This window comes from Nomascus leucogenys, chromosome 17 (genome assembly GCF_006542625.1).
Source record: "Nomascus leucogenys isolate Asia chromosome 17, Asia_NLE_v1, whole genome shotgun sequence".
NCBI lineage: Eukaryota > Metazoa > Chordata > Mammalia > Primates > Hylobatidae > Nomascus > Nomascus leucogenys.
The window spans coordinates 70,099,727-70,121,976 of NC_044397.1; the positions used below are offsets into that span (position 1 = coordinate 70,099,727).

At 38.2% G+C, this 22,250-nt stretch overlaps 1 protein-coding gene across 1 annotated transcript in view; it reads left to right on the top strand.

Annotated features, from left to right (window-relative positions):
• The window catches only part of DPY19L2 (dpy-19 like 2), a 126,943-nt gene that overhangs the window by 88,056 nt on the left and 16,637 nt on the right, over positions 1-22,250 (top strand). Inside the window, exons 20-21 of the mRNA XM_030795780.1 lie at positions 12,528-12,627; positions 14,039-14,164. Of these exons, the coding sequence (XP_030651640.1) occupies positions 12,528-12,627; positions 14,039-14,164 (226 nt within the window). The remainder of the gene's footprint in view (positions 1-12,527; positions 12,628-14,038; positions 14,165-22,250) is intronic.

The window sequence follows — 22,250 nt, forward strand, 5'->3', positions numbered from 1 at the left end:
GTCTTCTGTGTTTTCGAATAAATAAGGATCGTTTTTTCTATTTCTGTGAGGAATGTCATTAGTAGTTTGATGGCGATTGTATTGAATCTGTAGATTGCTTTGAATAGTATGGACATTTTAACAATATTGATTCTTCCAATGCTTGAACATGGAATAGCTTTCCATTTTTTGTGTCTTCTTCAATTTCTTTCTCCAGTTTTGTATAGCTTTCATTCTAGAGATCTTTCATTTCTTTGGTTAATTTCTAGGTATTTAATTTTATGTGTGGCTACTGTAAATGGAATTACTTTTTAAAATTTCTTTTTCAGATTGTTCTTTGTTGGCATATAAGAAACATTAATGATTTTTGTATGACTTTGTATCCTATGACATTACTGAATTTATCAGTTCTAATAGTTTTTTTTTTTTGGTAGAGACTAGGTTTTTCTAAATATAAGATCATATCTTCTGTGAACAAGGATAATTTGACCTCTTCCTTTCAAATTTGGATGCCCTTTATTTCCTTCTCTTGTCTGATTGCTCTAGTTAGATTTCCAGTACTATGTTGAATAATGTGGTAAAAAGTGAGCATCCTTGTCGTCCCATATCTTAGAAGAAAGGCTTTCAGTGTTTCCTCACTCAGTATGATACTACTTGTGCGTTTGCTGTATATAGCTTCTTTATGTTGATTAAAGTTCCTTCTATACCCACTTTATTTGAAGGTTTTTTATCATGAAGCTATATTGAATTTTACCAAATGATTTTTCTGCATCTATGATGAGATGATCATATGATTTTTCCCCTTCATTGTGTTGATATGACGTATCACATTTATTTGCTATGTTGAACCATCTTTGTGTCCCTGAGATACATCCTATTTGGTCATGATGAATAATCTTTTTAATGTGTTATTGAATTCAGTTTGCTAGTATTTTGTTGAGGATTTTTGCATTAACATTAATCAGAGATTTTGGCCCGTAGTTTTCTTTTTTTGATGGGTCTTTGTATGGTTTTGGTATTAAAGTGATATTGGTCTCATACAATGGGTTTGGAAGTATTCCCTCCTCCTCTATTTCCTGGAATCGTTAGAGTAGGATTGATATTAGTTCTTCTTTAAATGTTTGATAAAATTCAGCAGTGAAGCCATCAGGTCCTGGGCTTTTCTTTGCTGAGAGACTTTTCATTAGAGATTTGATCTCATTACCTGTGATTGGTCTGTTCAGGTTTTGGATTTCTATATAGTTCAATCTTGGTAGGTTTTATGTATCTAGGGATTTATCCATTTCTAGGTTTTCCAAATTATGGGCATACAGTTGCTCATGGTAGTCTCTACTGATCCTTTAATTTCTGCAATATTGGTTATAATGTCTCCTTTTATTATCTCTGATTTTATTATTTGGGCCTTCTGTCTTTTTTTCTTAGTCTGGCTGAAGGTTTGTTAATTTTATCTTTTCAGAAAACCAGTTGATCTTTTTTTTTTTTTGAGGTTCGAGAAGGGCTTTATTCGTGAGTTATACTTAATTGATATTTATCATAACAAATTAAAAGTGAAAAAATGTTTATTTTTAATTTGTTAATAATAAACTTGTTGCATGTAAACATAAGTTACAGTACTTATTTTTTAAGTTATATTTTCCAAAACAAAAAAATACTTCAAGAGGGACATTGTTAAAATTTTTAAAATTTTTTTTAAAGTGTGTTTATTTTATTTTATTTTATTATTATTATACTTTAAGTTTTAGGGTACATGTGCACAATGTGCAGGTTTGTTACATATGTATCCATGTGCCATGTTGGTTTGCTGCACCCATTAACTCCTCATTTAACATTAGGTATATCTCCTAATGCTATCCCTCCCACCTCCTCCCACCCTACAACAGTCCCCAGAGTGTGATGTTCCCCTTCCTGTGTCCATGTGTTCTCATTGTTCAATTCCCACCTATGAGTGAGAACATGCAGTGTTTGGTTTTTTGTCCTTGCAATAGTTTACTGAGAATGATGATTTCCAGTTTCATCCATGTCCCTACAAAGGACATGAACTCATCATTTTTTATGGATGCATAGTATTCCATGGTGTATATGTGCCACATTTTCTTAATCCAGTCTATCATTGTTGGACATTTGGGTTGGGTCCAAGTCTTTGCTATTGTGAATGGTGCCGCAGTAAACATACGTGTGCATGTGTCTTTATAGCAGCATGATTTATAGTCCTTTGGGTATATACCCAGTAATGGGATGGCTGGGTCAAATGGTATTTCTAGTTCTAGATCCCTGAGGAATCGCCACACTGACTTCCACAATGGTTGAATTAGTTTACAGTCCCACCAACAGTGTAAAAGTGTTCCTATTTCTCCACATCCTCTCCAGCACCTGTTGTTTCCTGACTTTTTAATGATCACCATTCTAACTGGTGTGAGATGGTATCTCATTGTGGTTTTGATTTGCATTTCTCTGATGGCCAGTGATGATGAGCATTTTTTCATGTGTTTTTTGGCTGCACAAATGTCATCTTTTGAGAAGTGTCTGTTCATATCCTTTGCCCACTTTTTGATGGGGTTGTTTGTTTTTTTCTTGTAAATTTGTTTGAGTTCATTGTAGATTCTGGATATTAGCCCTTTGTCAGATGAGTAGGTTGCGAAAATTTTCTCCCATTTTGTAGGTTGCCTGTTCACTCTGATGGTAGTTTCTTTTACTGTGCAGAAGCTCTTTAATTAGATCCCATTTGTCAATTTTGGCTTTTGTTGCCATTGCTTTTGGTGTTTTAGACATGAAGTCCTTGCCCATGCCTATGTCCTGAATGGTAATGCCTTGGTTTTCTTCCAGACTTTTAATGGTTTTAGGTCTAACATGTAAGTCTTTAATCCATCTTGAATTAATTTTTGTATAAGGTGTAATGAAGGGATCCAGTTTCAGCTTTCTACAAATGGCTAGCCAGTTTTCCCACCACCATTTATTAAATAGGGAATCCTTTCCCCATTGCTTGTTTTTGTCAGGTTTGTCAAAGATCAGACAGTTGAAGATACGTGGTGTTATTTCTGAGGGCTCTGTTCTGTTCCATTGATCTATATCTCTGTTTTGGTACCAGTACCATGCTGTTTTGGTTACTGTAGCCTTGTAGTACAGTTTGAAGTCAGGTAGCATGATGCCTCCAGCTTTGTTCTTTTGGCTTAGGATTGACTTGGCGATGCAGGCTCTTTTTTGGTTCCATATGAATTTCAAGTAGTTTATTCCAATTCTGTGAAGAAAGTCATTGGTAGCCTGATGGGGATGGCATTGAATCTATAAATTACCTTGGGCAGTATGGCCATTTTCACGATATTGATTCTTCCAACCCATGAGCATGGAATGTTCTTCCATTTGTTTGTATCCTCTTTTATTTCATTGAGCAGTGGTTTGTAGTTCTCCTTGAAGAGGTCCTTCACGTCCCTTGTAAGTTGGATTCCTAAGTATTTTATTCTCTTTGAAGCAATTGTGAATGGGAATTCACTCATGATTTGGCTCCCTGTTTGTCTGTTATTGGTGTATAAGAATGCTTGTGATTTTTGTACATTGATTTTGTATCCTGAGACTTTGCTGAAGTTGCTTATCAGCTTAAGGAGATTTTGGGCTGAGACAATGGGGTTTTCTAGATATACAATCATGTCATCTGCAATCAGGGACAATTTGACTTCCTCTTTTCCTAATGGAATACCCTTTATTTCCTTCTCCTGCCTAATTGCCCTGGCCAGAACTTCCAACACTATGTTGAATAGGAGTGGTGAGAGAGGGCATCCCTGTCTTGTGCCAGTTTTCAAAGGGAATGCTTCCAGTTTTTGCCCATTCAGTATGATATTGGCTGTAGATTTGTCATAGATAGCTCTTCTTATTTTGAGATACGTCCCATCAATACCTAATTTATTGAGAGTTTTCAGCATGAAGGGTTGTCGAATTTTGACAAAGGCCTTTTCTGCATCTATTGAGATAATCATGTGGTTTTTGTCTTTGGTTCTGTTTATATGCTGGATTACATTTATTGATTTGCGTATGCTGAACCAGGCTTGCATCCCAGGCATGAAGCCCACTTGATCATGGTGTATAAGCTTTTTGATGTGCTGCTGGATTCCGTTTGCCAGTATTTTATTGAGGATTTTTGCATCAATGTTCATCAAGGATATTGGTCTAAAATTCTCTTTTTTGGTTGTGTCTCTGCCAAGCTTTGGTATCAGGATGATGCTGGCCTCATAAAATGAGTTAGGGAGGATTCCCTCTTTTTCTCTTGATTGGAATAGTTTCAGAAGGAATGGTACCAGTTCCTCCTTGTACCTCTGGTAGAATTTGGCTGTGAATCCATCATGTCCTGGACTCTTTTTAGTTCGTAAGCTATAGATTATTGGCAGAATTTCAGACCTGGTATTGGTCTATTCAGAGATTCAACTTCTTCCTGGTTTAGTCTTGGGAGGGTGTATGTGTTGAGGAATTATCCATTTCTTCTAGATTTTCTAGTTTATTTGCGTAGAGATATTTGTAGTATTTTCTGATGGTAGTGTGTATTTCTGTGGGATCGGTGGTGATATCCCCTTTAACATTTTTTATTGCATCTATTTGATTCTTCACTCTTTTCTTCTTTATTAGTCTTGCTAGTGGTCTATCAATTTTGTTGATCTTTTCAAAAAACCAGCTCCTGGATTCATTAATTTTTTGAAGGGGTTTTTGTGTCTCTATTTCCTTCAGTTCTGCTCTGATTTTAGTTATTTCTTGCTTTCTGCTAGCTTTTGAATGTGTTTGCTCTTGCTTTTCTAGTTCTTTTAATTGTGATGTTAGGGTGTCAATTTTGGATCTTTCCTGCTTTCTCTTGTGGGCATTTAGTGCTATAAATTTCCCTCTACACACTGCTTTGAATGTGTCCCAGAGATTCAGGTATGTTGTGTCTTTGTTCTCGTTGGTTTCAAAGAACATCTTTATTTCTGCCTTCATTTCGTTATGTACCCAGTAGTCATTCAGGAGCAGGTTGTTCAGTTTCCATGTAGTTCAGCGGTTTTGAGTGAGTTTCTTAATCCTGAGTACTAGTTTGATTGCACTGTCATCTGAGAGACAGTTTGTTATAATTTCTGTTCTTTTACATTTGCTGAGGACAGCTTTGCTTCCAACTATGAGGTCAATTTTGGAATAGGTGTGGTGTGGTGCTAAAAAAAATGTATATTCTGTTGATTTGGGGTGAAGAGTTCTGTAGATGTCTATTAGGTCTGCTTGGTGCAGAGCTGAGTTCAATTCCTGGGTATCCTTGTTAACTTTCTGTCTCATTGATCTGTCTAATGTTGACAGTGGGGTGTTAAAATCTCCCATTATTATTGTGTGGGAGTCTAAGTCTGTTTGTAGGTCACTCAGGACTTGCTTTATGAATCTGGGTGCTCCTGTGTTGGGTGCATATATATTTAGGATAGTTAGCTCTTCTTTTTGAATGGATCCCTTTACCATTATGTAATGGCCTTCTTTGTCTTGTGATCTTTGTTGGTTTAAAGTCTGTTTTATCAGAGACTAGGATTGCAACCTCTGCCTTTTTCTGTTTTCCATTTGCTTGGTAGATCTTCCTCCATCCTTTTATTTTGAGCCTTTGTGTGTCTCTGCACGTGAGATGGGTTTCCTAAATACAGCACACTGATGGGTCTTGACGCCTTATCCAATTTGCCAATCTGTGTCTTTTAATTGGAGCATTTAGTCCATTTACATTTAAAGTTAATATTGTTATGTGAGAATTTGATCCTGTCATTATGATGTTAGCTGGTTATTTTGCTCGTTAGTTGATGCGGTTTCTTCCTAGCCTGGATGATCTTTACAATTTGGCATGATTTTGCAGTGGCTGGTACCAGTTGTTCCTTTCCAGGTTTAGTGCTCCCTTCAGGAGCTCTTTTAGGGCAGGTCTGGTGGTGACAGAATCTCTCAGCATTTGCTTGTCTGTAAAGGATTTTATTTCTCCTTCACTTATGAAGCTTAGTTTGGCTGGATATGAAATTCTGGGTTGAAAATTCTTTTCTTTAAGAATGTTGAATATTGGCCCCCACTCTCTTCTGGCTTGTAGAGTTTCTGCCGAGAGATCAGCTGTTAGTCTGATGGGCTTCCCTTTGTGGGTAGCCTGACCTTTCTCTCTGGCTGCTCTTAACATTTTTTCCTTCATTTCCACTTTGGTGAATCTGACAATTATATGTCTTGGAGTTTCTCTTCTTGAGGAGTATCTTTGTGGCATTCTCTGTATTTCCTGAATCTGAATGTTGGCCTGCCTTGCTAGATTGGGGAAGTTCTCCTGGATAATACCCTGCAGAGTGTTTTCCAGCTTGGTTCCATTCTCCCTGTCACTTTCAGGTACACCAATCAGACGTAGATTTCGTCTTTTCACATAGTCCCATATTTCTTGGAGGCTTTGTTCATTTCTTTTTATTCTTTTTTCTCTAGACTTCCCTTCTCACTTCATTTCATTCATTTCATCTTCCATCACTGATACCCTTTCTTCCAGTTGATCGCATCGGCTCCTGAGGCTTCTGCATTCTTCATGTAGTTCTCAAGCCTTGGCTTTCAGCTCCATCAGCTCCTTTAAGCACTTCTCTGTATTGGTTATTCTAGTTATACATTCTTCTAAATTTTTTTCAAAGTTTTTAATTTCTTTGCCTTTGGTTTGAATTTCCTCCTGTAGGTCAGAGTAGTTTGATCATCTGAAGCCTTCTTCTCTCAACTCATCAAAGTCATTCTCCATCCAGCTTTGTTACGTTGCTGGTGAGGAACTGCATTCCTTTGGAGGAGGGGAGGTGCTCGCTTTTTAGAATTTCCAGTTTTTCTGCTCTGTTTTTTCCCCATCTTTGTGGTTTTATCTACTTTTGGTCTTTGATGTTGGTGATGTACAGATGGGTTTTTGGTGTGGATGTCCTTTCTGTTCGTTAGTTTTCCTTCTAACAGACAGGACCCTCAGCTGCAGATCTGTTGGAGTTTGCTAGAGGTCCACTCCAGACCCTGTTTGCCTGGGTCTCAGCAGCGGTGGCTGCAGAACAGCTGATTTTCGTGAACCGCGAATGCTGCTGCCTGGTCGTTTCTCTGGAAGTTTTGTCTCAGAGGAGTACCCGGCCATGTGAGGTGTCAGTCTGCCCCTACTTGGGGGTGCCTCCTAGTTAGGCTGCTCGGGGGGTCAGGGGTCAGAGACCCACTTGAGGAGGCAGTCTGCCCTTTCTCAGATCTCCAGCTGCATGCTGGGAGAACCACTACTCTCTTCAAAGCTGTCAGACAGGGACATTTAAGTCTTCAGAGGTTACTGCTGTCTTTTTGTTGGTCTGTGCCCTGCTCCCAGAGGTGGAGCCTCCAGAGGCAGGCAGGCCTCTTCGAGCTGTGGTGGGCTCCACCCAGTTCGAGCTTCCTGGCTGCTTTGTTTACCTAAGCAAGGCTGGGCAATGGCGGGCACCCCTCCCCCAGCCTCACTGCCACCTTGCAGTTTGATCTCAGACTGCCGTGCTAGCAATCAGCGAGACTCCATGGGCATAGGACCCCCCGAACCAGGTGCGGGATATAATCTCCTGGTGTGCTTTTTTTTAAGCCCGTCGGAAAAGCGCAATATTAGGGTGGGAGTGACCTGATTTTCCAGGTGCCGTCTGTCACCTCTTTCTTTGACTAGGAAAGGGAACTCCCTGATCCCCTGGGCTTCCCTAGTGAGGCAATGCCTCACCCTGCTTCGGCTTGTGCACGGTGCATTGCACCCGGTGTCCTGCGCCCACTGTCTGGCACTCCCTAGTGAGATGAACCTGGTACCTCAGATGGAAATGCAGAAATCACCCATCTTCTGCATCGCTCACGCTGGGAGCTGTAGACCGGAGCTGTTCCTATGCGGCCATCTTGGCTCCCTCTCAAAATTTTTTTACCAGTTGATCTTTTATACTGTTTTCTTCATTGCAATTTCATTTATTTCTGCTCTGGTCTTTATTATTTCATTTCTCTTACTAACTTTGGGTTTTGTTTGCACTTTTCTAGTTTTTTAAGATGCATCATTGGGTTGTTAATTTGAGGTTTTTCTTCTTTTTTGATGTGGGCACTTATAGCTATAGACTTCCCTCTTAATACTGCTTTCGCTGTATCCCATAGGTTTTGATATGTTGTGTTTTCATTATCATTTGTTTCAAGAACATTTTCAATTTCCTTCTTAATGTCTTTATTAAACCACTGGTCATTCAGCAGCATATTCTTTAATTTCTATGTTTGTAGAGTTTCCAAAATTCCTTTTGCTACTGATTTCTAGTTTTTTTCCATTGTGGTCAGAGAAGATACATTATATTGTTTCAATTTTTAAAAAATGTTTTAAGGCTTGTTTTGTGGCCTATCCTTGTTTTGTGGTCTATCCTTGAGGAATGATCCATGTGCTGAGGAGAAGATATGTATTCTGTAGATGTTGGATGAAATGTTCTGTAAGTATCTATTAGGTCCTTTTGATCTATAGTGCAGATTAAGTTCAGTGTTTCTTTGTTGATTTTCTGTCTAGATGACCTGTCCACTGCTGAAGGTGTGGTGTTGAAGTCTCAGGCTATTATTGTATTGGGATCTGTCTCTCTCTTTTGATCTGATAATATTTGCTTTATATATCTGGGTGCTCTGGTATTGGGTGTATATATATTTACAATTGTTACATACTCTTGCTGAATGAACCCCTTTATCATTATATAATGACCTTCTTTGTCTCTTTTTATAGTTTTTGTCTTGTAATCTAATTGTGTCTGATATAAGTATGGTTATTCCTGCTCTTTTATGGTTTCCATCGGCATGGAATATAATTTTCCATTCCTTTGTTTTCAGTCTATGTTTGCCTTTATAAGTAAAGTGTGTTTCTTGTAGGTAACAGATTCTTAGTGTTTTGTTTTATTATTCAGCTACTCTTTGTCTTTTGATTGGAGAGTTCAGCCCATTTACATTCAGTGTTATTATTGTTAAGGACTTGCCCCTGCCATTTCATTATTTGTTTTCTCATTGTTTTGTGGTCTTGTCTTCCTTCCTCTTTTTCTTTCATTGAAGGTGATTTTCTCTGGTGGTGTGTTTTAATTTATTGCTTTTTATTTTTTGTACATCCATTGTATGTTTTTAAACTTGAGGTTACCATGAGGCTTGCAAATAATATCTTATAATCCATTATTTTAAACTGATGACAACACTGATTGCATAAACAAACAAATAAGCCAAAGGAAGAAAGCTAATAAAAATTCTAACCTTTAACTTCATCTCCCCACTTTTTACCTTTTTCTTGTTTCTATTTATATATTATTGTACTCTCTGTCTCTTGAAAAGTTGTTGTAGTTATTTTTTATTGGTTCATCTCTTTGTCTTTCTACTTATCATATAAGTAGTTTATATACCATAATGACACTGCTGTAATATTCTGTGTTGCTCTGTGTACTTATTATTACCAGTGAGTTTTGTACCTTCCGATTATTTCTTCCTCATTAATGTCCTTTTCTTTCAGATTGAAGAACTCCCTTTAGCATTTCCTATAGGATAGGTCTGGTGTTAATGAAATTTCACAGCTTTTGTTTGACTGGGACGTCTTCTCCTTTAGGTTTGAAGGACATTTTCTCTGGATACACTACTCTCGGGTAAAAGGTTTTTTCCTTCACTTTAAATATGTCATGGCATGCTCTCCTGGCCTGTAAGGTTTCCGCTGAAAAGTCTGCTGCCAGATCTATTAGATCTCCATTGTATGTTATTTGTTTCTTTTCTCTTGCTGCTTTTAGGATCCTTTCTTTATCCTTGACCTTTGGGAGTTTGATATTAAATGACTTGAGTTAGTCTTTGGGTTAAATCTGCTTGGTGTTCTATAACCTTTTTGTGCTTGAATATTGATATTTTCTCTAGCTTTGAGAAGTTCTCTGTTATACTTTTGAATAACCTTCCTACTGCTATCTCTCTCTACCTCCTCTTTAAGGCCAATAACTCTTAGATTTTTCCCTTTAAAGGCTACTTCTAGATCTTGAAAGTATGCTTCATTCTTTTTTATTCTTTTTTCACCTCCTCTGTGTATTTTCAAGCAGCCTGTCTTTAAGCTCACTAAATTCTTTCTTCTGCTTGATCATTTCTGCTATTAAGAGACTGATACATTCTTCAGTATGTCAGTTGCATTTTTCAGCTCCAGAATTTCTGCTTCTTTTTAATTATTTCAATTTATTTGTTAACTATCTGATAAGATTACTAATTCCTTCTCTGTGTTATCTTGAATTTTGTTGACTTTCCTCAGCACAGCTATTTTGAATTCTCTGTCTGAAAGGCCACATATCTCTGTCTGTCCAGGATTGGCCCCCTAGTGCCTTATTTAGTTTGTTTGGTGAGGTCATGTTTTCCTGGATGGTTTTGATGCTTGTGGATGTTTGTCGGTGTCTGGGCATTGAAGAGTTAGGTATTTATTACAGTTTTTATAGTCTGGGCTTGTTTGTACCCATCCTTGTTGGAAAGGCTTTCCAGGTATTCAAAGGGACTTTGGTGTTGTAATCTAAGTTTCTGGTCGCTGCAGCTGTATCTGCACTAGGAGGCACCCCATGCCCAGTAATGCTGAAGCTATTGCAGACTCTTAGAGGTATTACCTTGGTGGTCTTGGATAAAATCCAGAATTCTCAGGATTAGCAGGCAGAAGCTCTTGTTCTCTTCCCTTACACTCTCCCATGTGGAGTCTCTCTCTCTCTCTCTCTTTCTCTGTGCTAAGCTGCCTGGAGCTGGGGGTGGGGTGATATAAGCACCTCTGTGGCCACCACTACTGGGAATGTTGGGTCAGACCTGCAGCTAGCACAGCACTGGGTCTTGCCCAAGGCTCATTGTAACCACTGCCTGGCTACCACCTATGTTTGCTCAAGGTGTAGGGCTCTACAGTCAGCAGGTGGCAAAGCAAACCAGGCTGGTAACCCTCCCTTCAGGGTGGCAAGATCCCCCAGGTCATAGTCAGGTCCAGAGATGCTGCTGCTGTCCAGGAGCCAGGGCCTGGAGTCAGACACCTTAGAAATCTACCTGATGCTCTTATTCTACTGCAGCTGAGCTGGTGCCGAAACCACCAGACAAAGTCCTTCCGACCCTTCCTTCCCCTTTCCCCAGGCAGAGGGGTCTCTCTCCATTTCCACCACTACCACAGGACCATGGGAGGTACTGCCTGGCTACTGCCAACATTCACTTAATGCCCAAGGGCCTTTCAGTCAGCTTGTGGTGAGTGCTGCCAGGCCTGGAACTCACCCTTCAGGGCAGTGGGCTCTCTTCCAGCCTAGGGCAGGTCCAGAAATGCCACCCAAGAGCCAAGGCCTGGAATCAGGGACCACAGTGCTCCTCCCCACTGCGGCCAAGCTGGCACCTAAGCTGATTTTTGGTTCTTATGAAGGTGCTTTTTGTGTAGATCGTTACCAAATTTGGTGTTCCTGAGGGGAGGATGAACAGTGGAGGCTTCTCCTTGGTCATCATGCTCCACCTTCTCTCCAACATAGTTTTTTATAGTAGATCTGAATAATATGTCTTATCTTTATTACTGATTTTATTGTGCTGATTAAAAATGATAGTAACCTTCACAATTATATAATTGTTTTTTATACAAAAGTACCAGGAAGTAAGCATTTGGTCTTCTGGTATTTCAAGAGATGAAATGGAAGCCAGATAGATTTTGATGTATCTCTAGTTATGACCAAATTTATACATGTTATTACTCCAAAAAGTACTACTAGCAAGTAATGAAATGATTTCATGGCATGTATAAATGGTGTCAAGTCAAATGGTAACTCTGAGAACTTAATTAAAGATGATCTGAGGGAAGAAAACAATGCTTTTCTTTTTTTATGGCACATCCACAGGACCACAGTTCACAAGCCACAAGTCATTTGAAAAAATGTCCCATGAGACTTGCCCTTCATTGCAGTCTCTCAGTTCCTGGCATTTCACATTACTGGAACAGATATGACATTTTACATTCTTTTTGTTTCATGTGTGTCTGTAGTCCTGCTGTTAGCATGGTGCTCTAGCATAGCAGGAAGCTTTAGTGAAGCAGCTGAGAGGGCAGGCTCTGGAACTTCCTAGCTGTGCAGTCTTGGGCAAGTCACTTAACTTGGCTGTGTCTCTTCATCATCTACAACAGCAGTCTGCAAACTTTTTGGCACCAGGGACTGGTTTCGTGGAAGACCATTTTTTTTCCACAGGACTGGGGGGTGGGGGGTGGTTTCTGGATCAAATTGTTCCACTTCAGACCACCAGGCATTAGATTCTAATGAGTGCACAACCCAGACCCCTCACATGCTCAGTTTGTAGATTCTACAAAGTAAGAACAGAAGACCTACCCCTTAGAATTGTGAAAAATAAGTTATTTCTTGTTCAAATATGCAGCACAATTTCTAGCACGAAGATAGCATTTAACAAAAGTCAGCTATTATTATAGTAGACAATGAATAACTATTGAGTTAATAAAAAGAATGAGGTCCATGGTCATGTAAATAGGCATCATCCTTCTTAATTTGGGTTCACATATTAGAGGTAAGTTTAACTTCTGATTTTCTTTAAAACATTTCATTGAAGAATATATCCTTTTTTTTCAGATGCTGTCTTCGCAGGTGCCATGCCTACAATGGCAAGTGTCAAGCTGTCTACACTTCATCCCATTGTGAATCATCCACATTATGAAGATGCAGACTTGAGGTTGGCAGCCGATGAGTATTTCTTCAAGACTCACTTGGCGACTCCCAATTCTTAGGAATTGGGAAAATTTTTACACACACACACACACACACACACACACACACACACACACAAACTCATCCTCATTTTCGTGCTGGAAGTTAAAAAAAAATGATGATAACCATCCAGAAATAACAATACATACCTGTTGCCTCTGGAGCAAGCAGACCTCTGAAAACTGAAAAATGCAAAAGCCAGTTTTTCCCAAAGTGACAAATGTGTCACATATTTATGATGTGTGTGTGTGTTCCAGTAAAACTACTAGATAGTTGGAAGAGTAGGTAGGGTGGATTTTACTCACAGCCATGGTTTGCCAACCCCTGCTCTACACCACAAGCCCCACTCTGATTTAAGAAATGATTTCTAGATCTTACTGGTGGCCAATGACTAGCTTTTTGTGACAGGTAGAAAAAGTACATGAAAGTTGCTATTATATATTACATGCTTTCATGAAAATGTAGAGTATTTTTGCTAGCCGATTATGAGAACTCTAGTTTCCATTGATGTCTAAAAGTTTTGCTTTCCTTAAATGGCTGATTTAAAAAATTATTTTGGCTATTCTAGTAGTTGTCAGGGTAATCGTTTTTAAAAGTGGATTTTTGGCCTATTGTTAGAGGCAAATGTTTAAATTATTTAAAAGTTTTAGGTCTGCTGCCTAGGAGCCAGGGCTTGGAGTCAGACACCTTAGAAATGTACCTGATGCTCTCTCTCTTCTACTGCAGTGAACTGGCATGGAAACCACTGTGGTGACTGAGCATCCCATATGCTTGAAATTCTAAGCAACATCCAATGCATAAGTGATAGTTTGTTAGGATTTTGTAAGAACTCCGACTATGGTCAAATCACCTATTGTACCATATTTTAGTGACCATCCCCATTTCTCAAGATTCTGTGAAGGTGCTTTTCCTACCTGTTCTGACACCCTGGATGCCCATTGTCTAAGTGTTCTACTTGATACACTCAATTTCAATTCATGTGTTTGTCAGAGCTTCTTTAGATGAAATTAAGCATTGAAAGATGTGTTTTCACTACATTCAGTCTCTGTCAGAATATATTCTCTGAAAACTGTGTGAATTATGAGAAGAAAATTGTATATCCTAAGCTGCTCTCTGCTACCCAGTACAACTTTAGACTATCTTATACAGTAATGAGCAGTATATGCAAAATTAAATTGCTATAAGTTTTATTACATTCAAAATATAAGTAGGAATGTGGAAACTGCCATCCCCAAAATAATTGATGCTGTTTTGAGTCATGTATATCAGTGTTCCATCCAGTGACTATTAAGATTTCAATATGCTAGTAAGATTTTTTTAGTCTATTCTATTATCATTTATTTTAAAATCTTTTAAACTATTGTTTAACTTTAAAGGGCTCGGACAAAAATAGTTTATTCTACATATAGTCGAAAATCTGCCAAAGAAGTAAGAGATAAATTGTTGGAGTTACATGTGAATTATTATGTTTTAGAAGAGGCATGGTGTGTTGTGAGAACTAAGTGAGTATTAACCATATGCCATCTGATATGGTATATTTTTAAGCAACAAATGTTTCACTTTATTACAGTAGTCCTGATTCTTTAAGAATTTTTATTTTAAATTTATTAAAATATTATCCTGGTACCTTAGTTTAAATTATTTCATCTAGAGAAGTAAAACTATACTATCAATGAAGTAGAATTTAATTCCAAACATTATAGTATATTTAATATCCTGATTTTTCAATTTAACATCTTCCACTTAGCTTTTTTAATAATTTTTGAAATATTTATGAAAATTTTTATTAGATATCTGAAATATGGATTTGAATTTACAACAAAATGAGATATTGGCATTCTGTATTATAGCTGAATTACATTGGATTTGTAAGACTTAAAAGTGACAAAACCCAAAATGACATAAGGAAAACATTCCTAATTAAAATTTTTTAATTTCTGAGTTTTGAATCTCTAAAAATCATAAAATTCTAAGATGTGTAATTGATCTTATGAGGCCTTTGTTTAGGCTCCTAAGCACAGATGTTAGCTGCTGCACATGACAGAAAATTCAGGCACATTAATTGTCTCCTAGAATGACACATTGGCAATCAGAAGAACAAAACAGGTTCTACAGTCACTTCAAAATATCATTTACAATGTGCAAAAGGTTTCAGAGATGCAAACTAAAATGAGAAAGTATGACCAACACTCTGAAAAAAATAAGTTAATAGAAACCGATTCAAGTAGGTCCAGATGTTGGATTTAGCAGCCAAAGACTGCAAAGCCACTATTACAAATACATTCAAAGGCTTAAGAAAAATGTATTCAACGAATTAAAAGAAAACATGGTATCCATGAGTGAAGAGCTATGGAATCTCAGCAGAGAAATAGAAACACTCCAGCCCCCATGGAAATTCTAGAGCTGAAAAGTATAATAAATGAAATGAAAATTATTTAAATGCACTCAACAACAATTTTGAGATGAAAACAGAACATTTGAACAGAAAATGCAGTGAATTTGAAGATAGATCAAGAGAGAATAGTTAATCAAAAGAACAGGAGCCAAAAAGATTGAAAAATAACCAAAGTCACAGACCTATGTAACATTAAGTAGTTCAACACAGGCATAATTTTAGTATTAGGTGTAATGAAAAAAAGAACATGACAGAAAAAATATTGAAGAAATGTTGTCCAAAAATTTCTCAAGTTTGATAAAAGCTACTAACTTAGAGATCTGCTAAGCTCAACAAATCCAACTGGGTGAAGCCCAAAGAAAACCAAAGCAAGGCACATTATAGTCAAAATGGTAAAATCAAAGATTAAGAGAAAATCTTGAAAATAAGAGAAAAAAATGATATGCTATATAAACATCTGACTTCCCAACATAAATAGTGGAAATTATCAGACACTGGAATGATAATTCAAAGTGCTGAAGAGAAAAATCAACAATTCTATATTTAATGAAACTATCTTTTTAAAATGGAGGCCAAAAATACATTTTTCAGATCAACAAAATCTAAGATAATTTGTTGGAAACAGATTTATACTTCAAGATGGACAAGAAGTTCTATCAGCTGATGAGAAATGATGCCAGATGGTAACTCAGATATACAAGAAATATTGAAATGCACTGAAAATGGTAAATATGTGGATATTAATCACTATATGTTTTTCTTCTCTGAAAATCTTTAAAAGACATTATTTAAGGCAAAGGTGATACCATTATATTTTTTAGTTTATGACATAAATATACATGACAATAGCACAAAAATTGAGTAAACTGTGGAAATGTATGATTTACTAGAAATAACCCAATTTAAATGGTAAGTAAATCATGATATGTTAAAGATGCTTGTTGTCTTCCCTATCAAAACCACTCAAAAAATAAACAGTGGGGAAAAAAAGAGCATAATGGCAAGCCTAGACATGGATGAACCTGGATACATTAAGTGAAATAAGTCAGCCACAGAAAGATGAATAGTGCATGTTGTCACTCATGTGGAAGCTCAAAGAAGTAGCTCATAGAAGTAGAGTAGAATTGTGGTAATTAGAGTCTGAGTGGGAAGGGTAGGGAGGAGAAGAAGATAAGGAGAGGTTGGTTAAGAGATACAAAACTACAGATAAATAGAAGGAATAAGTTATAGTGCTCTCTGGCACTGTAGAGTGAATATTAGTTAACAGTAATTTATCGTTATATGTCAAGAAAGCCAGAACAGAGGATTTTGAATGTTCCCAGCACAAACAGATGGTAAACATTTGCGGTGACGGATATCCTAGTTACCCTGATTTGATCATTACACATTGTAATTATGCACTGAAATATCCCTCTATACTCCATAAATATGTACAAGTATTACTTGTCAACTAAAACTAAAAGGGGAAAAAAACCTAAACATATAACTAACTTAAGACCCAGCAATTGTATTGGGCATTTTTTCCCAGAAAGGTGGAAAGTTGTGTTCACACAAAATTCTGTAGAAAAATGTCTATAGCAGCTTTATTTGTAATAGCCTAAACCTGAAACAACCCAGATGTTTTTTGCAAGGTGAATGATTAAATAATAGTGATCTATTCATACCGTGGAATACTGCTCAGCAATAGGATCAAACTATTGATACACTCAAGATCCTGCATGAATCTCCAGAGAATTGTTTGAATGAAGAAAAGACAATCCCCAAAGGTTACATACTGTATGATTCCATTTGTATAACTGTCTTCAAATGACAAAATTATAGATATGGATGATTTGTGGTTGTGAGGGGTTAGGGTGGGGTGGGAATGTGGGGGAAGTATAGTATGTGTGGCTGTACAAGGGATCTCTGTGGTTATGGAAATGCTATCACCGTTCTATCAGTGTGAATTATCTGGCTGTGATATTATACAAATGTTCAAGATATTACCATGGTGGAAGACACGATCCAAAGACTGTACAAGAGCTACTTGCATTATCTCTCACTTAATGTGGATCTCCAAATGTCTTGAAATAAAAAGTTTTTTAAAAAAAAAACAAAAGAGCACAATAGGAAGCCTATATCAAACCATATCAGTAATTTCAAAGTGAAAGAGGACTAAATTCTTCCAAACAAAAGGCGGCAAACTGAATACAAGAGCAAAACCTATCTATGGACTGCCTGCAAGAGGTGCATTTTAAATACAGATATGTATATTGGCTGAAGGAACAATAATGGAAAAGATATCATGTGAGTAAACATTAGAAAAGCTGAAGTGAAAAATATATAAATATTAGAGAAGATAGATGTTAAGACAAAGAATATTACTAGAAATGACTATGTTTTATAATGCAAAATAGTTCAGTACGGGAGAAAGATATAACGATTTGAGTGCACATGAACTTAAAAGAAAATTTCAAAATATATGAAGCAAAAATTGATGGAACCCAAAAGGCAACAGACAAGATTAAAATGGAATTATAAAAATCACTCAATCCAAAATAAGGCACAAGAAGTGGAAAAGGGAGATGAAGATCAGATGGAACAAAGAGAAAACACCGAGATGACAGACTTAAATCTAACCATATCAATTATCACATTAAGTGTAAATGGACTTGTGGTAGGCTGAATAATGAGCCCCCCACGATGGCCATGTCCTAATTCCCAGAAATTGTGAATTATGTTACTCACATGGAAAAAGGAAATTTGCAAAGGTGATTAAATTAATGCTCATGAGATGTGGAGATTATCCTTATTATCCAGGTAGGACAAATGTAATCACAAAGTCTTTATAAGGAGGAGGCAAATGAGTAAGAGATCAAAAAGGTGATGTGATGGTGGAAGCAGAAGTTGGAGTGATATAAGGCCACAAGCCAAGGAATGAGGCCAGCTTCTAGGGCTGGAAAAGGCAAGGAAGTGGATTTTCTTCTAGAGCCTCCTGAAGGATTGGAGTCCTGCCAATACCGTGATTTTAGACTTATGAGCTCCAAAATTTGAAAGAGAATAAATATATATTGCTTTAAGCAACTGTTTGTGGTAATTTGTTATAGCAGCAATAGGAAACGAATATAGCTCTGAACGCCACAAATGAAAATAATTGTCAGATTGCATAGCAAAGCAAGACCCTACTATAGGCTACTTTCCAGAAATTTATTTAAATATAAAGAGACAAAGAGTTTAAAAGTTAACAGATAGGAAAAGGACATGTGAGGCTACTACTAGTCAGTGAAAGCTGGTGTGGCTGTAATAACATCAAAGTACATTTGAATGCTAAGAATATTATCAAGGTTAAACAAGGATTTTTGGTGTGGAGCCAAGATGGCCGAATAGGAACAGCTACAGTCTACAGCTCCCAGCGTGAGTGACGCAGAAGACCGGTGATTAATGCATTTCCATCTGAGGTACCGGGTTCATCTCACTAGGGAGTGCCAAACAGTGGGTGCAGGACAGTCAGTTTAGCGCACCGTGCACAAGCCGAGCTGAAGCAGGGCGAGGCATTGTCTCACTCCGTAAGCAGAAGGGGTCAGGGAGTTTCCTCTCCTAGTCAAAGAAAGGGGTGACAGAAGGCAACTGGAAAATCGGGTCACTCCCACCCTAATGCTGTGCTTTTCCAATGGGCTTGGAAAATGGCACACTAGGAGATTGTGTCCTGCACCTGGCTCGAAGGGTCCTACGCTCATGGAGTCTCGCTGATTGCTAGCACAGCAGTCTGAGATCAAACTGCAAGGTGGCAGTGAGGCTGGGGGAGGGGCGCCCACCATTGCCCAGGCTTGCTTAGGTAAACAAAGCAGCCAGGAAGCTCAAACTGGGTGGAGCCCACCACAGCTCGAAGAGGCCAGCCTGCCTCTGTAGGCTCCACCTTGGCAGGGCACAGACAAACAAAATGTCAGCAGTAACCTCTGCAGACTTAAATGTCCCTGTCTGACAGCTTTGAAGAGAGTAGTGGTTCTCCCAGCACGCAGCTGGAGATCTGAGAACGGGCAGACTGCCTCCTAAAGCAGGTCCCTGACCCCAGAGCAGCCTAACTGGGAGGCACCCGCCAGTAGGGACAGACTGACATCTCACTCGGCCAGGTACTCCTCTGAGACAAAACTTCCAGAGGAACGATCAGACAGCTGAATTTGTGGTTCATGAAAATCTGCTGTACTGCAGCCACTGCTGCTGAGACCCAGGCAAACAGGGTCTGGAGTGGACCTCTAGCAAACTCCAACAGATCTTCAGCTGAGGGTCCTGTCTGTTAGAAGGAAAACTAACAAACAGAAAGGACACCCACACCAAAAACCCATCTGTACATCATCATCATCAAAGACCAAAAGTAGAAAAAACTACAAAGATGGGGAGAAAACAGAGCAGAAAAACTGGAAACTCTAAAAAGCAGAGCGCCTCTCCTCCTCCAAAGGAATGCAGTTCCTCACCAGCAACGGAACAAAGCTGGACAGAGAATGACTTTGACAAGTTGAGAGAAGAAGGCTTCAGACAATCAAACTACTCTGAGCTACAGGAGAAATTGAAACCAAAGGCAAAGAAGTTAAAAACTTTGAAAAAAAATTAGACAAATGTATAACTAAAATGACCAATGCAGAGAAGTTCTTAAAGGAGCTGATGGAGCTGAAAGCCAAGTTTTGAGAACTATGTGAAGAATACAGAAGCCTCAGTAGCTGATGCGATCAACTGGAAGAAAGGGTATCAGTGATGGAAGATGAAATGAATGAAATGAAGCGAGAAGGGAAGTCTAGAGAAAAAAGAATAAAAAGAAAGTAACAAAGCCTCCAAGAAATATGGGACTATGTGAAAAGACAAAACCTACGTCTGAAAGTGACAGGGAGAATGGAACCAAGTTGGAAAACACTCTGCAAGATATTATCCAGGAGAACTTCCCCAATCTAGCAAGGCAGGCCAACATTCAGATTCAGGAAATACAGAGAACGCCACAAAGATATTCCTGGAGAAGAGCAACCCCAAGACACATAATTGTCAGATTCACCAAAGTGGAAATGAAGGAAAAAAATGTTAAGAGCAGCCAGAGAGAAAGGTCAGGCTACCCACAAAGGGAAGACCATCAGACTAACAGCAGATCTCTCGGTAGAAACTCTACAAGCCAGAAGAGAGTGGGGGCCGATATTCAACATTCTTAAAGAAAAGAATTTTCAACCCAGAATTTCATATCCAGCCAAACTAAGCTTCATAAGTGAAGGAGAAATAAAATCCTTTACAGACAAGCAAATGCTGAGAGATTTTGTCACCACCAGGCCTGCCCTAAAAGAGCTCCTGAAGGAAGCACTAAACATGGAAAGGAACAACTGGTACCAGCCCCTGCAAAAACATGCCAAATTGTAAAGACCATTGAGGCTAAGAAGAAACTACATCAACTAACAAGCAAAATAACCAGCTGACATTGTAATGACAGGATCAAATTCACACATAACAATATTAACTTTAAATGTAAACGGGCTAAATGCTCCAGTTAAAAGACAGAGACTGGCAAATTGGATAAGGAGTCAAGACTCATCAGTGTGCTGTATTTAGGAAACCCATCTCACATGCAGAGACACACATAGACTCAAAATAAAGGGATGGAGGAAGATCTACCAAGCAAATGGAAAACAAAAGAAGGCAGGGGTTGCAATCCTAGTCTCTGATAAAACAGACTTTAAACCAACAAAGATCAAAAGAGACAAAGAAGGCCATTACATAATGGTAAAGGGATCCATTCAAAAAGAAGAGCTAACTATCCTAAATATATATGCACCCAATACAGGAGCACCCAGATTCATAAAGCAAGTCCTGAGTGACCTACAAACAGACTTAGACTCCCACACAATAATAATGGGAGATTTTATTTTTTTTTTTTTTTTTTTATTTATTTATTTATTTTTTTATTATTATACTTTAGGGTTTTAGGGTACATGTGCACAATGTGCAGGTTTGTTACATATGTATCATGTCCATGTTGATTTCTGCACCATTAACTCGTCATTTAGCAATAGTGTATCTCCCAATGCTGTCCTCCCCCTCCCCCACCCACAACAGTCCCGATTGTGATGTTCCCTTCTGTGTCATGATTCTCATTGTTCAATTCCACTATGAGTGAGAACATGCGGTGTTTGTTTTTTTTTGCGATAGTTTACTGAGAATGATGTTTCCAGTTTCATCCATGTCCTACAAGGACACGAACTCATCATTTTTATGGCTGCATAGTATTCCATGGTGTATATATGCCACATTTCTTAATCCAGTCTATCGTTGTTGGACATTTGGGTTGGTTCCAACTCTTTGCTATTGTGAATAGTGCCGCAATAAACATACGTGTGCATGTGTCTTTATAGCAGCATGATTTATAGTCCTTTGGGTATATACCCAGTAATGGGATGGCTGGGTCAAATGGTATTTCTAGTTCGAGATCCCTGAGGAATCGCCACACTGACTTCCACAATGGTTGAACTAGTTTACAGTCCCACCAACAGTGTAAAAGTGTTCCTATTTCTCCACATCCTCTCCAGCACCTGTTGTTTCCTGATTTTTTAATGATGGCCATTCTAACTGGTGTGAGATGGTATCTCACTGTGGTTTTGATTTGCATTTCTCTGATGGCCAGTGATGATGAGCATTTCTTCATGTGTTTTCTGGCTGCATAAATGTCATCTTTTGAGAAGTGTCTGTTCATGTCCTCTGCCCACTTTTTGATGGGGTTGTTTGTTTTTTTCTTGTAAATTTGTTTGAGTTCATTGTAGATTCTGGATATTAGCCCTTTGTCAGATGAGTAGGTTGCAAAAATTTTCTCCCATTCTGTAGGTTGCCTGTTCATTCTGATGATAGTTTCTTTTGCTGTGCAGAAGCTCTTTAGTTTAATGAGATCCCATTTGTCGATTTTGGCTTTTGTTGCCATTGCTTTTGGTGTTTTAGACATGAAGTCCTTGCCCACGCCTATGTCCTGAATGGTATCGCCTAGGTTTTCTTGTAGGATTTTAATGGTTTTAGGTCTAACATATAAGTCTTTAATCCATCTTGAATTAATTTTTGTGTAAGGTGTAAGGAAGGGATCCAGTTGCAGCTTTCTACATATGGCTAGCCAGTTTTCCCAGCACCATTTATTAAATAGGGAATCCTTTCCCCATTTCTTGTTTTTGTCAGGTTTGTCAAAGATCAGATAGTTGTAG